Here is a 22,203-nt window from a genome sequence, read left to right as displayed (position 1 = left end):
GACTGTCGGGACCACTTCAGTCCACCACTCGTGATGCAGGATCCACGCAGCTCATCAGGAGAGGGGTCGCACACAACCGGTCACCGTTGCAGAGAGGTGCCTGCTTCAGCAGGGCAGTGACTCCTTCACTTCAGGGGAGATTCCTTCGAGCTTCTTGTGCAGGCTGAAGACAGGCTGTCCTCTGAGGATGCATGACCGGGAAACAGTTGCCGTTGCGGGCAGGAGCTGAAGATACAATGTTGCTGAAGTCGTCTTTGCTTCTTTGTTGCAGGTGTAGAGTTCCTGGAGGGTCCAGATGCAGTTTCTTTGGTAAGAAGGTGAAGTAAAGGATGCAGAGGAGTCCTGCTGGTGTCTTGCAATTCGAATCAGAAGGACCACCCAAGAGAGAGACCATAAAGAGCCCTGTAAGGTGGATAGGTCAGCTACACAGGTAAGCACTTATCAGAGGAGGGCTCTGACGTCACCTGCTGGCACTGGCCACTCAGATGCTCCCAGAGTGCTGTGCCAACTTGGAATCCAAGATAGCAAAACCCAGGGACCCTCTGGAGGAGCTCTGAGCACCACCCCTGGGGTGGTGATGGACAGGGGAGTGGACACTCCCCTTTCCTTTGTCCAGTTTCACACCAGAGCAGGGACTGGGGGTCCGTGAACTGGTGTAGACTGGAATATGCAAGGAGGGCACCATCTGTGCCCTTCAAAGTATTTCCAGAGGCTCTGGGAGGCTACCCCTTCCAATCCTGTAACACCTATTTCCAAAGGGAGAGTGTGTAACATCCCTCTCCCAAAGGAAATCCTGTGTTCTTCCTTCCTGGGCTCGAGCTGCTTGAGCAACAGGAGGGCAGAAACCTGTCTGAGAGGGGGCAGCAGCTGGGACTGCCTGGAAAACCTCAGAAGACTGGCATGGCAGTACTGGGGGTCCTCCAAGGAGCCCCCAGAGTGCATGGAATTATAGAACCAATGCTTGTGAAAGCATGGGGGTATGATTCCTACATGTTTGATACCAAACATGCCTATGTTCGGAGTTACCATTATGTAGCTTGAGATAGGTGGTGACCTATGTCCAGTCACGCGTATAATGGCGTCCCCACACTCACGAAGTCTGGGTAATGGTCCTGGAGGTCGTGGGGGCACCTCTGCTAGTGCAGGGGTGCCCTCACACACAGGTACTCTGCACCCTGCCTCCAGGGCTGCAAGGCCTTCTATGGGGTGATTTATATGTGACCTGGTGCATTGTAAATGGCAGTAAAAGTGTGCATGCACCTTTTCACGCAGGCTGCAATGGCAGTCCTGCAGAAGCCTTTGCATGGGCTCCCTATGGGTGGGAAAAGAAATGCTGCAGCCCATAGGGATCCCCTGGAACCCCAATGCCCTGCATACATACGTACCATATACTAGGGACTTATAAGGGGGTACCAGTATGCCACTTTTGGGTGAAATACTGAGTTACCATTGACAAAATCTAGAGGAGAGAGAGCATAATCACTGGGGTCCTGATTAGAAGGATCCCAGTGAGCACAGTCAAACACACTGACATCAGGCAGAAAATGGGGGTAACCACTGAAAAAAGAGGGTACTTTCCTACATATCCCCTCCAGAACAACCTCATAGGCTTCAAACCACTTATCAATGTCATCTCCCACAGCAAAGATAGGCACCAGGGGGCATATTTATACTCCGTTTGCGCCGAATTTGCGTCGTTTTTTTCGACGCAAATTCGGCGCAAAACTAACGCCATATTTATACTTTGGCGTTAGACGCGTCTAGCGCCAAAGTATGAGGAATGAGCGTCATTTTTTTGCGTGAACGCCTTCCTTGCGTTAATGAGATGCAAGGTAGGCGTTCCCGTCTAAAAAAATGACTGCGACGCAAATGCGTCGTATTTATACTCCCGGGCAAAAATCACGCCCGGGAGTGGGCGGGGCAAAAAACCCCGCATTTGCGCCTCTTTTTAACGCCTGGGTCAGGGCAGGCGTTAAGGGACCTGTGGGCTCAAAATGAGCCCACAGCTGCCCTCCCCTGCCCCCAGGGACACCCCCTGCCACCCTTGCCCACCCCAGGAGGACACCCAAGGATGGAGGGACCCATCCCAGGGACATCCCAGGGACATTCAGGTAAGTTCAGGTAAGTATACATTTTTTTTTAAAAAAATATTTTTTTGTGGCATAGGGGGGCCTGATTAGTGCCCCCCTACATGCCACAATGCCCAATGACCATGCCCAGGGGACATAAGTCCCCTGGGCATGGCCATTGGGCAAGGGGGCATGACTCCTGTCTTTACTAAGACAGGAGTCATGTAAATGGCGTCTGGGCGTCGTTAAAAATGGCGCAAATCGGGTTGAGGCGATTTTTTTGCCTCAACCTGACTTGCCCCATTTTAAGACGCCCTAACGCCATTTTCCCCAACGGTTTTTTTCCACGCACACCAGGCAGCGCCGGTCTGCTAGTGCCGGCTAACGCCATTCAATAAATACGGCGCCCGCATGGCGCTTCAGAATGGCGTTAGCCGGCGCTAAACTTTTTGACGCTAAACTGCGTTTTAGCGCAGTTTAGCGTCAAAAAGTATAAATACGGGCCCAGATCCTTAGGAATGTGGACCCTCTTCTCTCCCAAGAGCACTGCACTGTATTCTGTCACAACTGGTGCTGGACTCTACCATTTGTCTTGCTTTGAGGTCCTGCTCTCTGAGGCTTCTTTCATTAGCCAGGCATTCCAAGCCAAATTTCTCCTCCATCATCAGTTTCTTTTTAGCAAATACCGGCTCAGCCTTTCTCTCCTCTGCCTCCAACTTGAACTTGGCCACTTGCCACTTGAATTCCCTTTCATCTTTCCTGTCTGCCAGCTCTTCTGGGGACAGGCCTGGTAAGGACACACTGCCTTCTGTTCTTGGAGTGAGTTCCAAGGTAGAGGATCAGTAATCCTCCTCTGATAGATGACTTACTTCAGGACCTGCATCCAGGTACCCCTCCTGCTCCTTCACATTATCCTCTCATTCCTCTGCTGTAGACAGTGACTGGTGGATGTATGCCGAGGCCCTCAACGCCTTTTGGAGCGCCAGCTTTCTGGTGTTGCTCTTGGCTGGAAGTCCACTCTAATTGCGTAACCCCTTCAGCTCAGCCATAGTGTAGGCATCCATGTTGGCAAGATCAAACTCCATACTTGCAGGGGTGATTACAGGCACAACAGTCAGGTATAATGAGGGTACATGTACGAAAAGAAGAAGAGCCAGTCAAGGACAATATAAAAAGAACTTGAAATGGTTTCAGATTACTTATTTGGGATTTTTAGTATAACACAATATTACTGTATGGCACTGCAAAAACGCAAGTCTTAATCCTCCCTGCTGAACACCAATTTAATACATTATATTTCTGGTTGAGGGGAGTGAAAGCCTTCTGAAGCTGCAACCACAATCCTTTGCAGGGTGAGGCGAACACACAAACCCCAAATTAGCCTACGCTTCACACTCTGGTAGCTTGGCACAAAAGCAACCAGGCTCAACTTAGAGGCAAGGTGTACAGTATTTATGCAGCAATTCAGACCCTAATAATGTAAAAGCACACCACAAGAAAAATCCCTCACTAATTTAGAAAAATAGAGTAAAATGTAATAAACAATGTAAGACCCGAACAACAAAAATCCAGTTAGTAGAACCTGAGAAATGCATTTTTTTACGTTTTAGGTAAAAATTGTGCTTAAAGGTCAAAGAGCTAACTGTCGTTATCTGGTCATGACAGACCGAGACAAAGTCACAAGTTCAGGTCGACAGCGATGGAGCTCAAGATCAAGATGCACCCTTTTCACTCAGGCAGGAGGCAGCCGGACAGCATAGTAGCAGTCCTTCTTACAGCAGAGCAGCACAACAGTCCTTCTGAGTCTTCCACAGGTCCAGCGGTGTACTGAAGATTTGGATCGGAAGGTCCACTATTTATCCTTGGTGCCAGCATTGAAGTAGGAGATGTTTCTTGAGGCTTCCACCCCCTGATGTATCTGGATCCTCCCCCATCGTTTCCCTGGCCCCAGCTTGTCTGGGTACACAAAGGACTAGTGTGAAACCCTTAATGTGTGTGCTGAGACAAATTCTTTGTGATGTGCAAGTGTCTTCCTTATTCTGACAAAGATGCCTATCCTGCCAACGCCTACACCCTCTTTGTTTCACTGTCTGGGAGGAATATACAAAAACCAACTACCAGCTGTACCTAATTAAGTGAGCCAGGATACAGGCTGCAGACATCAAATGAATGAGACAAGAAAATGCCAACTTTTTAAAGTGGCATTTTCAGAATTCTGACTTAAAATTAGAATTTACCGTTAAATACGTTTTTAAATTACAATTCTGCAGACACCAAACTTGAACTCTCTATCTGCTCCCAGTTGAGAGTTTTCACTTATTAAATGTAGTACGGAAACCCAGTCTTACCATGTTTAAAGGAGAGAACACGTGCTCCGTAGCACTGGCAAAATGTACAGAGTACTAAAGCCGCAGAAACAAGGGGCCAGATGTAGCAAGCGTTTTGCGACTCGCAAACGGCAAAATTTGCCGTTTGCGAGTCGCAAAACGCGTATCCCAATGCAGAAATGCATTTTGCGAGTCGTTTCCGACTCGCAAAATGCATTTCAGACTCGCAAATAGGAAGGGGTGTTCCCTTCCTATTTGCGAGTCTCATTGGGATGCAATACCATTTGCGACCGCATATGCGGTCGCAAATGGCATCGCAGTTACCATCCACTTCAAGTGGATGGTAACCCAATCGCAAATTGGAAGGGGTCCCTATGGGACCCCTTCCAGTTTGTGACTGGCCCCCAAAATATTTTTTCAGGGCAGGGAGTGGTCCAAGGGACCACTCCCTGCCCTGAAAAAAACGAAACAAAAGGTTTCGTTTTTTTTGAAGTGCAGCTCGTTTTCCCTTAGGATATACCACCAGCCGTATTACGAGTCCATTATATCCTATGGAACTCGTAATACGGCTGGTGGTATATCCGTCACTTTACCGTCACTTTTGGGACAGATTAACACCTCCTCCAAAGTTGTAATAACCCCCATTATGCCTGGTGTAGGCATAATGTGGTGCAAGGGGTTACAAAGTGGCACAATGCATGAATTGCAAATATAGCAGCAAAATAAGAACGTTAATGTGGCAATATATGGTGTAAGGGGCTCTTAAATGTGCCTCTATGTGCATTAGTGTGTGTTCCTTGTCACTTAAGTAACTGACATGCAGATGAACTACCATAAACAGAATCTTCTATAACATAGGTTCTTGACTTTCTGACTTCTGTCGCCCATCAAATTGTTTCTGGAATTTGGCGAACCCCACTGAATCATTATTGAAATCCAAAGACCCCTACTAAGTTATTACTGGAATCTGAAGACCCCAGTCTAAGCATTTGAATCACAAAACTATACACAAATATATGGAAGCAAGCATTCATCAAACAATGGGAGGGTCTGAGCTTTTCATAATTCAACTTAGTCTGCCTATTGTCAATACTATATTCTGTTTGTTGCACTTACACTGCTCCCATGAACCAATCTGAGGATACCAATTTAGACGCAGTGCAGCACAGCAAGTCACCTTGCTGCGCAGCCCTGCGTCAAAGCGAAAGGGCAGGAATGTGCTGTATTTAAGGGATATGGCACATTTCCGACCTTTCCCACTGCACTAGTGCTGTTTTGGCTGCCTAGCACCCCCACAGACCCCTTGCACCACGGTGCAAGGATGTCTAAGTTGCTGAATGCAACACACATAGAAAGAGGGAAAAAAACAGGGAGAAATAAAGATATTTCTCCTCGTTGCACCTCACCTGGGGAGGCCTAGGATTTTAGCACATCCTCTGGTTAACCAGGGTTGGTAAATCTGGGGATGAGTCCAGGAATGTTGCCCGGGAACACCTACCTCAACAGCCATGGAACATCTCCCTAGTGCAGAGTAAGGCAACCCAGTGATTTGCGCTGCCTTGCCTTACTCTATATCTATGAGGCCCTTCAGACCATGCAATGTGGCTTTGCATGGCCTCATAGATATGTTTGCAAGGTTTGCTCTGCCGTTGCATCACGAAAAGTGACAATATGGCAGCATACTGGGCTCATGTATATGCCCCTTAATGTTTAGCCTCCAATTTAAAATGTATTCACATATACAGAATGTTTTAAAATGTTTGTTTTTACATGTTGATTCTTAATTTATATATACCATATTGATTTAGTAATAGTAATTCATTTTCTTAGCAGCAATAGACCTCATGAATAGGTGTTGTGGACCCCGAAGATCCCCACGCCATAGGTTAAGAGTTGCTGTACTGGAAGGCTGACTAACAGCTTGCTTTACTAAAAGCCACCACTGAAGGCAGTGTGTTGTGTGTCTGTTTGTCTTGTGTGCAGCTAACGTTAGCAGATATGTTTCATTTTATACTGGTTTTCCAAAGAACATGGGTATGCCTGTGTTGTAAAAGGAACTAATGTGCAAGTATGCTCTTCACGTGACAGTGAAGGAGATACTGACTTGTGAATGCTGGACTGCAGACAAAAGTAAGCACCCATCCTACGATAGGCTCCTTTGGTGAGCTTGAGAAAAGTGAAACGTCTCATAAATACTTTACAGGACTTTGAAGTTTCCCAGGTCCATGCATGAGTAGCCTATCAGCACCAGGACCTTGATTACCATTCTGAGAATTGGGGTTCTGTTCATCTCATTATAAAATGAAGAATTCTAGTCCTAAAATGCTGTTCAAACTCCTGGAATGAAGGGCCTACTCATACATTAAAAGATTGGGGGACTAGAAGCAATCAAGGTCCAGCATACACACTCCCCGGTAGCATAATCAATACACAAAGAGTATGCACTGCCTAAATTTGTCTCATGAGTGAGCACCATTAGTGTCCCGCCCATGCTGAAAAAGGTCAGAAGAATAAAAATATTGAGAAGCAAGAGCCCTCACCCACCCAAATGGGCGACATGCTTAATCATCAGGCAGCTCCTCATTGGGCAGGTGCTGCAATGACCAATGTTCCACTCGAGGGTGCTCAGATATCTTTTAAGATGTAAAAAGGGGTGGGCATAACTTGCATGATTTCATTTAGCATAATCAGACAGCATTACCCAGGAGTTTGGCAAGATTACGCACAATTAAACAATAACAGTAATTCTGTATTTAGCACTATTTCACAGTGCACAAATGCCCCCTCATGTCCAAAATGTACACAAGGATGCATTTTGTGCTAAGAAATAGCTCTGAATGCAACAGAACACAAATTGCGAGCACAAGAAGCCTCTCATGCTAGCTCATGCTAGCTAAACGTGCTCTTGGAGTTGAATTTTCCCCCAACTAACTTCTGACATTTTGCACTATTTATTTAGAAGAAACTGCACAATTGCGTTCAAAATGGACTTTAGGATGAACTTTGTACTAAGAAACAGTGGTATATGCAAAGGAATATGAACAGCGAGCTCATGCGCCTGCTCACGGTCGCTAAATGTGTTCTCACTGTAGGATTTTCTCCCCCCAAGTTACTCTTTATTACCCATGGTGGAGTAATCTCATAATTATCTGTAACTCTGTATCAAAGAGTAATGCAGAATTTCCCAAATTACTCCGATTACTCCAGCCTAATTGAAATTCAACCCAGGCCTATGATTTAGTAACCTACAGGCTGCTACCTATAACTTTAGTTGACGAGTGGCCCTCATTACAACCCTGGCAGACGGTGTTAAAGCGGCGGTAAGACCGCCAACTGGCCGGCGGTAAAAAAATTTCAATTATGACCGTGGCGGAAACCGCCAACAAAGACAGCCACTTTAACACTCCGACCGCCACGGCGGTACAAACAAACAGCGCGGCGGTCACCGCCAACAAACAGGAGGAAGACAATGTACCACCCACAGTATCACAACCTACCAATCCGCCACCTTTTCCGGGGTGGATTCACAGCAGATACAAACACGCCGGAAACAGCCATTACAAAGGGAAATTGCTCACCTCTACACACTCCACGAGGAAGGAGGGCACCATGGAGCCGGAAATTCATATTCTGCCAGCGCTAGTCTTCCTGCTCCTCTACGAGGATCATCAACTCCGGCGGCGAAGACCGCGGTGAGTACTGCACCTACGACATAGGGGAGGGGGGAGGCAAAAACACAGGGACACACACACTCAACACTCCAACCCCTACCCCGACCCTCACCCACTACAACACACACACCAATGCATATCTATACATTACAGAAACCCCCCCCAGCCCCCCGGAAGAATGCAAAGACAAAAGGAAATGAGTGGAACCATTGTAATATATCAAAATACAGTAAGCAAATATATACATATATATATACACAATAAACAAAATATACACCACGATTAGTAGTGCAGGTAGTGCACCATTCATAGTCCGTGGACCACTGGGCCCAAAATGCATGGGCGAGGCCCACACAAGATACCCGATCCAAACGGAGAGAACACTGCAGGGGCATCAGATCGAAATACAACAGGCACCTCAGGGGGAAGGTAAGTGGGGGCACCTCAGCCGGATGAGTGCAGCACGCCAGATCTACGAGGGGGCTCCATGCCCATTGATGTATCCCAGGGAGTGCAAAGCCACAGTCTCTCAAGTCTCTACAGTGGTTGGGTTGCCCTCTGTTCAATCCTGGGGAGTGCAAAGCCACAGTCTCTCAAGTCTCTACAGTGGGTGGGTTGCCCACTGTTCAATCCTGGGGAGTGCAAAGCCACAATCTCTCAAGTCTCTACAGTGGGTGGGTTGCCCACTGTTCAATCCTGGGGAGTGCAAAGCCACAGTCTCTCAAGTCTATACAGTGGGTGGGTTGCCCACTGTTCAATCCTGGGAAGTGCAAAGCCACAGTCTCTCAAGTGGATGCAGGTCTCCACTGGTTCTGGAGGGGGACTGGTGCCAAGAGAGCTTCATCCTGTGCAGGACAGATGGAGTGGATGCATGTCTCCACTGGTTCTAGAGGGGGACTGGTGACAGACGGAGTGGATGCTGTTCTCCACTGGTTCTGGAGGGGGACTGGTGCCCAGAGTGCTTCTTCCTGTGCAGGACAGACGGAGTGGAAGCATGTCTCCACTGGTTCTGGAGAGGGACTGGTGGCCAGAGTGCTTCATCCTGTGCAGGACAGACAGAGTGGATGCATGTCTCCACTGGTTCTGGAGGGGGACTGGTGCCCAGAGTGCTTCATCCTGTGCAGGACAGACGGAGTGGATGCATGTCTCCACTGGTTCTGCAGGGGGACTGGTGCCCAGAGTGCTTCATCCTGTGCAGGATAGACGGAGTGGATGCATGTCTCCACTGGTTCTGGAGGGGGACTGGTGCCCAGAGTGCTTCATCCTGTGCAAGACAGACGGAGTGGATGCATGTCTCCACTGGTTCTGGAGGGAGACTAGTGCCCAGATTGCAGCACACACCCCGTGACGGTCCCAGTTGCGTCACTGCCCCTGCCGCAAATGGGCTAGCGGTGCTTTCCATAGCGGTCCTTGGCCTGTTCAGCGGTGCTTGAGTTGCCAGTGTCAGACCTGTTCAGCGGTGCTTTCCATGGCGGTCTTTGCCCTGTTCAGCGGTCCTTGGCCTGTTCAGCGGTGCTTGAGTTGCCAGTGTCAGACCTGTTCAGCAGTGCTTTCCATGGCGGTCTTTGCCCTGTTCAGCGGTCCTTGGCCTGTTCAGCAGTGCTTGAGTTGCCAGTGTCAGACCTGTTCAGCGGTCCTTGCCAAGGCGGTCCTTCATTGCCCAGCAGGGCTGTGGCTGGCGGTCCTTCATGGGTCAGCTGGGCTGTGGCTTGCGGGGCTCTCCTGGCCAGCTGGGCTGTGGCTGGCGGTGGCCTCCTGGGCAGTGACTCTGGCGGTGGCCTCCTGGCCAGCTGGGCTGTGGCTGGTGGTGGCCTCCTGGGCAGTGACTCTGGCGGTGGCCTCTTGGGCAGTGACTCTGGCGGTGGCCTCCTGGCCAGTGACGATGGGGCTGGCGGTGGCCTCCTGGGCAGTGACTCTGGCTGTGGCCTCCTGGGCAGTGACTCTGGCGGTGGCCTCCTGGGCAGTGACGATGGGGCTGGCGGTGGCCTCCTGGGCAGTGACGATGCGGCTGGCGGAGGCCGCCCTTGGCAGTGACGATGGGGCTGGTGGAGGCCTCCTGGGCAGCGGGGATGAGGGCGGTCTTCTCCGCCGTGCTGCTCCTCCCAGACTTTGGAGATTTCTTCTGCCCCTTCCCCACCTTGGCAGGAGTCACAGCTGAGTCGACACTCCCCCCGGGACCCCTGTGAGCGGCTTGGCTGGCTGGAGTCTTCCCCCTCTCCCGCCGTGCACTGTCCAACTTCTGGTGCTTCACAGGGGGGGGACTGGCTGTGCTGTGGCCGGTGCACTCCACATACCTGTAACAACAAGCACCACTGGTCCCGGAGATTTTTTGGCTGAGGTGCTAGTACCGGACCTATGAGTTGGACGGGGGGAGGTGGGAAATAGGTTAAGGATGGACATGAAAAGTTGTTTGGAGACACTGGGACGGGTAGCTGGAGGGGGTTTGGGAGTGGAGAAAGAGGTGGTGGTTGTAGGAGGTGTACGTTTTGTGGATTTGGGTGCAGGTGCATGGGCTGGAGGCTGTTGTGAGGTGGATGGCTGTTGGGTGGATGTGTGCCTGCATTTGTGTATCTTCGGAGGGGGCGTCACAGACTCACTGGGAGAGGACACAAATGGTAGTGGGGGTGGTGACTGCACGTGAGCGGGGTGTGGTGGTGGGTGTGCTGGTGCGGGACGTAGTGGCTGTAGTGGTAGTGCATGCAGGTGTGAGTGTAGACGAGACTGGGAGGGAGGAGGGAGACGAGGACGAGGGGGATACAGTGGTGGCAGTGGATGTTGGTGTGTCTGTATGTGTGTGATGCTTGCATGAGTGCCTGTGGGATGTGTGGTGCGTATGTTTGCCTGAGCTTCCCTTGTGTGGTGAGGTGTGTGCAGGCTGGTCTGATGGTGTGTTTGGGATAGGCAGAGGTACAGGGGATTGAGTCTGGGTGGAGGAAGTTGGAGGGGGGAGGCTAGACACAGGGACAATGGCTGCCATCAGTGCTGAGGCCAGAGTTTGTACGGTTCGATGAAGGGCAGCCTGACCAGAATGAATGCCCTCCAGGAATACATTTGTGTGTTGCAACTCCCTTTCTACACCGTGGATTCAAAATGGTAGACTGCCCAACAGTGAGGGACCTGAGGAGGTCAATGGCCTCCTCACTGAGGGCAGCAGAGGTGACAGGGGCAGGGGCTGAGGTGCCTGGGGCGAAGGTGATGCCCACCCTCCTGGGTGAGCGGGCACGGGGCAAAGGCTGAGGGGCTGCTGGGAGGGCGGTGCTGGTAGGGGGGGTGGCGGCTGTACCTGTAGAAGTGGGGGGCAGAGATGTTGCCGCCACCACAAGGGAGCTCCCATCGGAGGATGAGTCTGTGTAGCTGGTTGCAGATCCTGTGACCGCTGTGGTGCTCCCCTCGCCCTCCGTCCCACTGGTGTATTCTGAGTCGGTAGTGTGGCCCTCCATGGCCATGTGGGATGCAGCTCCCTCGTGCTCCGGTGCTACTGTACCTCCGCCTGATGATGCTAATGCACACAAGAACAGGGAGACCACAAAAAGGGGGGGGGGGACAGAAGAAAGACAGGTTGAGTGCATGGCTTACCGCTACTGTTGGTGGACAATACAGACACAGCAGCCCCCTGCACTACGTCGCGCTGTTGGGCTCTACAGATGCAATTCCTGGGAAATGGCCTACAAGGCTATGGACGACATCTGCACACATAGATGTCACAGGGGCATGAATACCTGTACTTGCCACTCTACAGAGGTGGGGTGCCACATGGCCTGCCTTACGGAGGGGCCTTGCCTACGGAACTCGCCCTGGCCTAGGGAAACCCACAGCCCTCCTCCCCCACCCAGACACCTTCACTGCGCGCAATGTCTGCAGAATGATAGTGTACTCACCCCCTTGTGTCTGCTGTGATGCCCTCAAGCGCCCATCCAACTCAGGGTAGGCCACCGCCAGGGTCCAGAACATCAGGGGGGTCATGGTTCGACTGGCACCCCTCCCACGTTGGGAGGCCATCCCCAGCCAAGCCTCCGCCGTCTTCTTGCTCCAGCGGCGAATGTCCTCCCATCTTTTATGGCAGTGGGTGCTCCGTCTGTGGTGGACCCCCAGGGTCTGGACGTCCTTGGCGATGGCACGCCAAATATCCTTCTTCTGGTGGGCGCTGACCTACATGACATGTACAGGGGAAGAAGAGAAGTCATTACCAACTGCACCGTCAAAGTGAGTGGCCCCCATCCCTACCCTTGCCATGTGGCACATGCATTCACAGTCCTTCATGCACGCAGAACTCTGGCCCCTTCCTTCTTACAACCAGCCCTCTCCACACAGGCATAGCCCATACAACTTGCTCCCTGTGTACTTACCTGTTGGTTTGGCGGACCGTAGAGTAGCGTGTACTGGGGGAGGACCCCATTGACGAGCTTCTCCAACTCCTCTGCAGTGAAGGCAGGGGCACTTTCCCCAGATGCACGAGCCATTGTCTCTTCCAGACCGAGGTCACAGCAGCACTTGCAGTGTAGGTCCTCTCCTGTCGAAGATCAGGTATCGAGTGATTCAACAGCTAGAAAATGGCGGTCACGTCCGCGGTGGTGCATACCATCACCGCTGCGTACATTGTCATTGGCTCCTGGACCCATAGGGTCCAATGTTAACCAATGCAGCATTGCGCCACGGTCTTCGACTGCCTACCACGACGGTGTACAACGCCAGCGCAGTTACCTCACATCCTACTGTCCCAGTTTAGAGGTCAGGCAGCTGCCATTTCAGGGGCCTACATGGCCTAATTACCAACTGCGTCACACATACCTAGGCCTTGTCTCACAACACAAATACAGGGCACATTTTGTGTATGAATGGTGTTCTGTGTAGACTGTGGGTACATACCTCTGAGTTGTTTGACTGTGGTCGCTGTTGTCCTTCAAAGGCACCGCCCGCTGGGACATATGAGGAGATGGCGGCATCCTCCGGTGTACCGACCGCTGGTGGACCTGTTGACAATGGAGGAAAGAAGTTTGATCATCACCTACAAGTTTGACCGTGCCACAATCCAGAAACTGTGTACCCAGTTGGAGCCTGACCTGATGTCAGCAATCCACCATCCCACAGGAATCCCCCCTCAAGTGCAGGTGCTATCAGTGCTCCATTTCCTTGCAAGTGGGTCATTTCTAACAACAGTGGCCATGGCATCAGGGATGTCCCAGCCTATGTTTTCCAACGTGTTGTCCAGAGTGTTGTCTGCCCTTCTGAAACACATGCAGAGCTATATCGTTTTCACTCAGGTGGAGGACTTGCCCACAGTGAAAGGTGACTTCTATGCCATGGTACATATCCCCAACATCATAGGTGCCATTGATGTGACCCATGTAGCTTTGGTCCCCCCCCACAGGAGTGAACAGGTGTACAGGAACCGGAAGAGTTATCATTCCATGAATGTACAGATGGTATGTTTGGCAGACTAGTACATCTCCCAGGTAAATGCTATGTTCCCTGGCTCTGTGCATGACGCCTACATCCTGCGGAATAGCAGCATCCCTTATGTGATGGGTCAACTCCAGAGGCACCGGGTGTGGCTATTAGGGGACTTTGGTTACCCCAACCTGTCATGGCTACTGACCCCAGTGAGGAATCCCAGGACAAGGGCAGAGGAACGCTACAATGAGGCCCATGGGCGGACTAGGAGGGTGATTGAACGCACCTTCGGCCTCCTGAAGGCCAGGTTCAGGTGCATCCATATGACAGGTGGTTCCCTATTCTACTCACCAAAGAAGGTGTGCCAGATCATCGTAGCCTGCTGTATGCTTCACAACTTGGCTTTGCGACGGCAGGTGCCTTTTCTGCAGGAGGATGGTCCAGATGGCGGGGTTGTGGCAGCTGTGGAGCCTGTGGACAGTGATGAGGAGGAAGCAGAGGAAGAAGACATTGACAACAGGGACTCAGTCATCCAGTAATATATCCAGTGACACACAGGTGAGAAAACATTCCTGCCTACTAAAAGTACTTTAATACTTCTACCTCTATCCTGTCTGTCAATTTCAACCAGTGTATGGTCACTGAGTTGTCATTTTCCCTTAAGGTTTCACAGGTGTGGTTTCCAACGTGTGTCATCTGCTGAGATTCCTCATGGGCTAGAGATGTGTGACATAGGTATGTTGACATTACATTTGAAAAAGCATTTTGTCACTGTCATTGCTAATACACAATTTCGAAATCACAGACTGACTCCAGATTGTTTTGTGCTTCAAGGATGTTTATTGAAGTGCTCAATATTGGAGGGGGTTATAAAATGGTGAGGGGGGATGGTGGAGGAATGTCCATGGCAGAGTCCAGTCTATTAGTCTCACAGGTGCATTGCCCATATGGGCATAGGAAGTGGAGCTGGGGCAGTTTCAATATTGACAGGGTTACAAAGTGGGACAGTGGTTTGACAATCAGGGTGGTCTCATTTCTTGGCGGCGTTCTTGGCATCGTGCTCTGTCTTGTTCCTGGATCTCAGGGACCGCTTGCGGGGTGGTTCTCCGTCTGCAGGGGGTGGGGTGCTGGTGTGGTGGTCCTGTGGCGGTGCATCCTGTCCACTAGCGCCGGCGGAGGTGGTGGGCAGTTCATCGTCCATGCTAGTGTCAGGGGCCCCTTGTGGTGCCACAGTGTCCCTCCTGGTGTTCACAAGTTCCTTCAGCACCCCTACGATGGTGCCCAGGGCGGAGCTGATGGTTCTGAGTTCCTCCCTGAAGCCCATATACTGTTCCTCCTACATGCGCTGGGTCTCCTGAAACTTGGCCAGGACCGTTGCCATCGTCTCCTTGGAGTGGTGGTATGCTCCCATGATGGAGGAGAGGGCCTCGTGGAGAGTGGGTTCCCTTGGCCTGTCCGGCCCCTGTCGCACGGCAGCCCTCCCAGTTCCCCTGTGTTCCTGTGCCTCCGTCCCCTGGACCGTGTCCCCACTGCCACTGCCCCCAGGTCCCTGTTGTGTTGGGGGGGTGGGTTATCCTGGGTTCCCTGTAGTGGTGGACACACAGCTGATTGACGTGTCCTGGGGACGGAGGTATGGGCCCGCTGGGTGCTGTGCTGGTGTTACCAGACGGTGGAAGGTCTATGGTGGGCTGTGCCTGTGTGAGGGGAACAGACTGTCCCGAGGCCCACGATGGTCCGGGCTGGTCATCTGGATCCAGTTGGACAGAGGTGCTGTCATCACTGTGGGCCTCTTCTGTGGGTGGGGTGGAGATGTCTGGACCCTCCTGTCTGGTGACGTTGGGTAGTGGTACTGCAGGGGTGTAAAAGCATGATTATTGCATCTGTGTGTGTCATGGTGTGCAATGGGTGTGTGATGGTGTACCCCAGTGCTAGCATTCCTGTGTGGGGGCTTGTGTGATGATGGTTGAGGGGGGTGTTCTGGGTATGTGCAGTGTCCATGCTTTAGTGATGGGTGTCCATACTTTGTTGTGTCATGCAGGGCTTGATGTTGGGATGTGTGGTTTGTATTATTAGTACATTTGTGAGGAGTTGGAGTGATAGGGGAGGGGGCGAGGGTGGGGGTCTGTGATAGCATGCAGGTAGGGTGGGGGATATGATAGTTAAAGGTTTGAATTACCAGAGTCCATTCCTCCACCGACTCCTGCGAGGCCCTCAGGATGCAGAATCGCCAAGACCTGCTCCTCCCATGTTGTTAGTTGTGGGGGAGGATGTGGGGGTCTGCCGCCAGTCCGCTGTACCGCCAGGTGGTGTCTGGAGACCACGGAACGCACCTTCCCCCATAGGTCGTTTCACCTCTTCCTGATGTCGTCCTGATTTCTTGGGTGCTGTCCCACTGCGTTAACCCTGTCGACAATTCTTTACCATAGCTCCATCTTCCTAACAATGGAGGTGTGCAGCACCTGTGATCCTAATAGCTGTGGCTCTACCCGGACGATTTCCTCCCAATGACCCTGAGCTCGTCCTCCGAGAACCTGGGGTGTCTTTGCCGTGCCATGGGGTGGTGTAGGTGATGTGTGGGGTGGTGTGTGTGGTGATAAGTGTGGTGATATGTAGTGGTGTGTGGTGTTTTGTGCGTGGAAGTTGTGTGGGTGATGGTGTTGGGTGCCTGTGGCTGCTAGTTTGTGGATGCTGGTGTCTCTCTCTGGCCTTCTTTCGGAATTTTTGTTGTAGGAGTTTGTGGGTGATGTGGGTGTGTGTTTTATATTGTATTGGGTGTGTGGGTGTGGTGTGTGTATGTGTATCAGGTGTGTGTATTTCGAATTGTCCAATGTGGCGATGTTTTGTATGTGTGTGTGTATTTTGAGCGCGGCGGTGTGTACCGCCAATGGAATACCGCGGTTGAAAGACCGCCGCGTGGATTTGTGTGTCTTGATAGCGTGGGCGTATTTCTGTTGCCGTGACGGTGTCGGTTTTGTTTACGCTAGTTTATCACTGACCTTTGGTGTGGTCGGACTTGTGTGGGTGTCTGAATTTTGTCAGATTTCGAGATGTGCATCATAATGTTTGTGGCGGAATTCCGCGGCCGCGGCGGTTGGTTGGCGGTCTTCTGCACGGCGGTAAGCGGCTTTTACCGCCAATGTTGTAATGACTGCCAGTGTCTTCTATAAAAATGGAGGTAACAACATGTGGGATTTGCTAAAGGGAACACTGAGAACAGTGATTTCAGTGCCCCTGGCTTCCTATAGTTGATATTCTTCTCTTCCATGGAAAACCAGCTAGGGCTATTGTGATGAATATCCATTCTATGTCTGGTCAGCCTTCAATAGTGTATATTTTGTGACAGTGGTGGCTCCCCTTCACTCTTACCTAAGCTAAAGGCCCAGCCTGGGCCATGGAAGCCACCAACAGCAGGAACAGAGTCTAAAGCAGAAACAAGCTGCTAACACTCCACAGAAAATGCTGAAGCAGGGTTAGAAAGCTTAAACAGAAACTCTCATTGGAGTCAGGAAGCATAGTGCCACTGATTCCCAAAGGAGATAGACAAAACCAGAGGATTCTGGGTAGAGGTGGTATTTTATTGGCACCCATGGAGGGGAGGAAGGTAAAGCTTGCTTCTGTTGGATTGGTTGCATGGTGGGACTCTTCAGGGTGTGGGTAAACTGTGTGATGGACAGACCAGGGACTGAGGAAGCAGTGATGTCATTCACACATATCAGCCCTGCCACCACAATAGCACAGGGGTCCATGAGCAAATGGAGGGGACAGTGTGAACTCGCTTGGGTTCTGAAAACATGACCCAGACTTTCAAGCATAGTATGGATAGGATAATAATCTATGTGATGTTTAGAAATGGATATGTGGCATGAAATTGCTATGATATAATACTTTTGAGCACACATTCACATAATACACACTCCGTGCCTGTGGACTTCTACCACTTTCCCAGTAACAGGGATCTTAGCCACTGGAGTGCACGAAAGGGTGTCTTCCGCCGTAGGGTCAGACTCCCCAACGTGGACGTACACACACTCTTGGATGTCAGGAAGAAGAGTAGAGAGCGAGCACTCCCAGGCAGTCACTCAAAGCCTCATAGGACAAGTGGGGAGATGCAGAAGGCAACTCTGAGCTTGGCACTAGCAGGCGTAAGCAGAACATGTTGGTGTTTCATTATGAAAGTCAAATGACGAGTTCTTTTTTTACAATTACATTGTGGGACAGGCGCCCTTTTCTTTGAGACATGTCTTGCTTGAAGTCTCCTTGAGTCCTGTTTCTCTACACTTCAATGAGCCAATCTCTTTAAATTGTATTCCAGCGTTTCTTCCAATAAACCTTTATCTCAAGATGCCTCGTTTGTGTAAAATTAATAGTACTGTTAGTGCAGGGAGAGGCCATTATTAGTCAAATGGCCAGGAAACTACTCGTTTAACATCAATCTGATGAGATTGCAAGTTCAACTCATCAGTTTTTTTGTCTGAAGATCGTGCAATGGGCCAGATACACGGAATGTGACCAGTATTTTTGTTACTAGTGTAGAATTTTGTGAAGCAACCTATGTAAAAATAGGTTGGTTTACAAAATTCCAAAAAGCAGTGGGTTGCAATCACCAAATCTACATATTCACTATTCATCAGGTAGGATGCAAACTGCGACTCAGTACAAGTGGCGGCCATCACAGGGATGGTGGTCTGATGGGGTAAGCAGAGCACCACATGTATGGGATCGCTTTCTAAATAATTTTCTTTTTCTTTTTCTTTTTTAAAAACAAGCTGTTTTCCTTAAAGGGAACTTTATTTCAGCTGTAAAACATTTATACATACCCGCAGCAAGCACAAATGTACGCAGTGTCCCATAGCTTGTGACACACTTCGTGCATTTGTGCCTGCTGCGGGCAGTGCTTGTGATATTACAGAAATCCACAGTAAAAAAGGCCCACCATACCATAAAACAGCCAACAGTCAAAAAAGCGGCCCAAACACTGATATGTCGGACCAGCCCTTCAGACATTGTCAGACTGGGCCATTCTGACCCGCACCTACTAACATTCTATCGATGCCAGGCGTGGCTCACATTTCATGTATTAGGACATTGGAATGTTGAGAGCTCCATTGAACAAAATGGAGCAGCAGGGGGCTATATAAACTGATACAGGCCCGCTGCTCTCAACATTTTAATGTTTGAATCCACAACCTCTGACTTTCTCCTTCCCCTGCCTCTCCGAATATATGGAGTGGGCAAGGGAAAGCAAAAGGATTAGGCTGTGCTGCAGGGCACACTGGAGTGTCCCCCCTCCCTCCTCCCATAGCTCACAGATCACTTGATCCTTGCTGCACGGATCCTGCATCTCCCTGGCCCTGCTGAACGAGAAACAAACTGTTTAACCAAGCCATGAGAGAACCAGGGGCTGACTTTAGCCCTTTTTCACAGCTCTTGCTGTGAATGTTCAGCAGCCAACAGATATGGCCCTGCACACACGGTTAGCTGTTGAACATTCACAGCTGGAGCTGTGAACAAAAGCTTTAGAGCTTAAGAGGCTCTGACAAGCCTTTGTTTTACTAATTAGCACATTCAGTCCTCATGGGGTGGAATGTTCTAATAGCCTTATAACCCGCCGTAGTGGGCTATACCGGCCATTAAAGGGCAGTTGCCTTGTGAAATGCTATCGCCTTTGGCTCAGGCCTTTAACACTGGAGTGGGCCTTTAATGGCCAGCATAGCCCACTATGGCAGACTGTATGGCTATATTAGAACATTAGAATGTTAACAACTTCATGGAAGACAATGGAGAGCTCCAGGCTTATAATGGCGAGTATAAGACTGGTGCTCCAACATTCCAATGTTTGTCTTTCTGTTTCTCCTTTGTTGATTTAGAACATTCAACTTGCAGTGGGTGGAATATTCTAATAGCCATATAGCCCTTCTGCCTCAAGCTGTATCAGTTGTCAAAAGCACTCTCCCTTGATATAGGTAACCACGTTCTGGGGTTTTAGCAACAGGTATAGCCCTCAGCATCGGGCTATAAAAGCTATATTCAAATGCAGTTGCTTTCAGAATGACAAAAAAAAATGAAAAGCATTCCTCAGGTGAAATTCATGACATAGAAATTTTTCTCATGCACATTCATTGCAGCTATCCCGAAATCCTGACTGGATTTTAGTATTGGTGGGTTGGTAACCCTAATGACTGGACCCTAAAGACTGGAAGAGGCTGCAATACCACTAGGGATACCCCTGTACGACATAGTGCTGAACACCCACAGAACAATGGGGAATATTTACAAGAATGTGTCGCATCATAAATGATGTGCCACTTTTCTTGCGCCTCCAGTACTGGCAATTAAAGACACCATGGTTGCGCAGTATTTACAATACGGAGCACTATGGCAGTCGTTAGCACAATAGCGTCAACATTTTTTACACTATTTTGGTGGTTTGTTCCACTAGCATCAACAATTTGATGTTAGTGCAGCAAGGCACAGGGAGGCCCATTGAATATAATGGGAGCATCATTTTAACGCCTGCTCTGAGCAGGTGTTAAAAAATACAGGACAAATGGCTCCGTGAAATGTTGTAAATTTCACTGCTCCATTTTTTTCAGGCCTCACTGCTCCGGAACGCCCCCCCCCCTTGCGCCACATTATGCCCGGTGCAGGCATAATGTGACGCAAGGGGTTACAAAGTGGCCCGAAGCATGCATTGCGTCACTTTGTACATATGGTGCTGTGAAATTGCCTCCTTAACAGCACATTAGCATAAAAAAAATTATGGTAGTGTTACGCAAGGAGGCGCTATGGTTTTGTAAATATGCCCCTATATATGAAGTTATCATGGAACTCTGAGCAGCACTTAACTAGGTCGTCTTATAATACCCACAGAAGCAGGTTATTATTGGAAAAAGACCATACCTGCGGCTCAATGTGCCATTTGGGTGGTATTTTTTGATGGGCTCCTCTGCTGTTCCTCATCAGATAGTACGCCGACCAGATGGGTGTGCGGTAGAACGTGTCGTAAAGCGTCGCGAAGCAGAGAAACGGCTCGTTGGTGTCTGGGAACGGGTGCCATTGTTGGCATATTCTGGCAGGATTTACAGCTGGGATGCCATCGGGTGCTGTCTTTTTATAGAAGAAGCCATCACACTGATGTGTGAAATCGTCAACCACTTTAGCACCCGCAGGCTCACCCGAAGTGAGGAACAGGGCAAGAATCACCCAGAACCCCATGGCGGGCCGAGCGGTCCTGTAAAATGATTTTATTATCTCGTCCCCTCACTCTCGACTCTGTCTCTCTGTTTATATACAGCGCTAGAGGGATGCTCACTTGACCGAGCGAGGGACTGGGCGTGTCTTCCATAGAATCTACTCCTGGTAACATCCCACGCAGAATTCGAGGTTTGTTCCTAAAAGTTCACCATCCTCGCACACGTTCCTGTTCCCCTCGTCGCTTGTTTCTTTCGATTCGAGTCGTTTATTTTTGGATAAAAAAAGACAAAAACACATAATCCAGCATGATCCGACATCAGGAGCTCCCGGGAGCCGGCTGGTTAGAGGGTACACCCAAAGTGCACCGGCACCGATTGTAAAGGGGGCTGTCAGTCACCAGGCCACGGGGCCCCTGAAGGTCGCTGGCAGCTCTTTATAGATGCAGAAACTCAGTTGTGTTTACCTTTTCCTCTGGGCAAGGGTCCACCAACCCCTACACAGTTCATGCAGCCCCCTATGACTGGGTTACTCCGATACCCCCCACAAAGTGTGTGATGTGGTTGTGAAGGTGAACACGTGTTGGAATCCATGTTCTCTGTGGCTGGCGTCCTCTGCAAGGACACACTGACTGTAGCACCGGATAGGGGGTCCGTCTGTAAGTTGTCTAAGCCTCAGAAACTGCAGGTAACTGCGCTGTGTGTAATCCCACAGCCCCTGTGGCTGGACCCAGGGCCGGCGCAAAGGATGGATGGTTTGGGCAGCTGCCCAGGGCCCCGTGCCTGCTCGTAACTAAAGGGCCTCGCACCACCTTTTATAAATCTTTAGGCCCAGATTTAAGAGGGTTTAGCACCTCCTTGTGCCATATTAGTGTCATTTTTTTTACGCTAATGTGGCCAACCAGGCCAAAATCGCTGCACCATATTTACAAAGTGGCACAAAGCATGCATTGCCCCATCTTATAACCCCTGCTATAGGCATAATGTATGCAAGGAGGGTGTACCGGAGCAGCGAGGCCTGTAATTTTTAAACCTAAGAGATAGCACTGCGTCCTTTTTTGCGGCTACTTTTAACGTCTGCACAGACCAGGTGTTAAAAGAGGACACACCATTGCTTTCAATGGGCCCCTATGTACTGTGCAGGAATAGCACCAACATTTTGGTGCTAATCCTACGCAGTACATCAGTAGCGTTAAAAAGTTCTACGCTATTGCTCCTACCCTGCGCCATGGTGCGTTGTAGATTAAATACGGCATACGCATGGCGGTAGGGGAGCGCTATGGGGCGCAAGAAAAGTGGCACTGCCTTGCATGCAGCACCACTTTTCTTAAATCAGACCCTTAGTGTTACCAGCTCAGGGAGTAGCAGTGATTCAGCGCTGCGAGGCCCAGGCTAGGAGGCTGCGAGGCCCATGGGAGGGGGGCCCTTCCCCTGGGCCTGGCAGCCATGGGCTGAAAGGGCATCAGAAATCTAATCGCTGCACCTGCATGGTAACAGCGATTCGATGGGCCCTTACATGTGAAGTGATCCCTGCCCTTGCATGAATGAAAAGCAA

At 50.3% G+C, this 22,203-nt stretch overlaps 1 protein-coding gene across 1 annotated transcript in view; it reads right to left on the bottom strand.

Moving 5' to 3' along the window:
• Positions 1 to 20,727, bottom strand: part of LOC138293614 (endonuclease domain-containing 1 protein-like) — a 41,783-nt gene extending 21,056 nt beyond the window's left edge. The window contains exon 1 of the mRNA XM_069232891.1: positions 20,359 to 20,727. Within this exon, the coding sequence (XP_069088992.1) occupies positions 20,359 to 20,673 (315 nt within the window). The 5' untranslated portion in view covers positions 20,674 to 20,727. The remainder of the gene's footprint in view (positions 1 to 20,358) is intronic.
• Between the last annotated feature and the right edge of the window lie 1,476 nt (positions 20,728 to 22,203).

The sequence above is a fragment of the Pleurodeles waltl genome, chromosome 4_2 (assembly GCF_031143425.1).
Source record: "Pleurodeles waltl isolate 20211129_DDA chromosome 4_2, aPleWal1.hap1.20221129, whole genome shotgun sequence".
NCBI classification, from domain to species: Eukaryota; Metazoa; Chordata; class Amphibia; order Caudata; family Salamandridae; genus Pleurodeles; species Pleurodeles waltl.
This window is presented reverse-complemented; position numbering and strand designations above follow the sequence as displayed.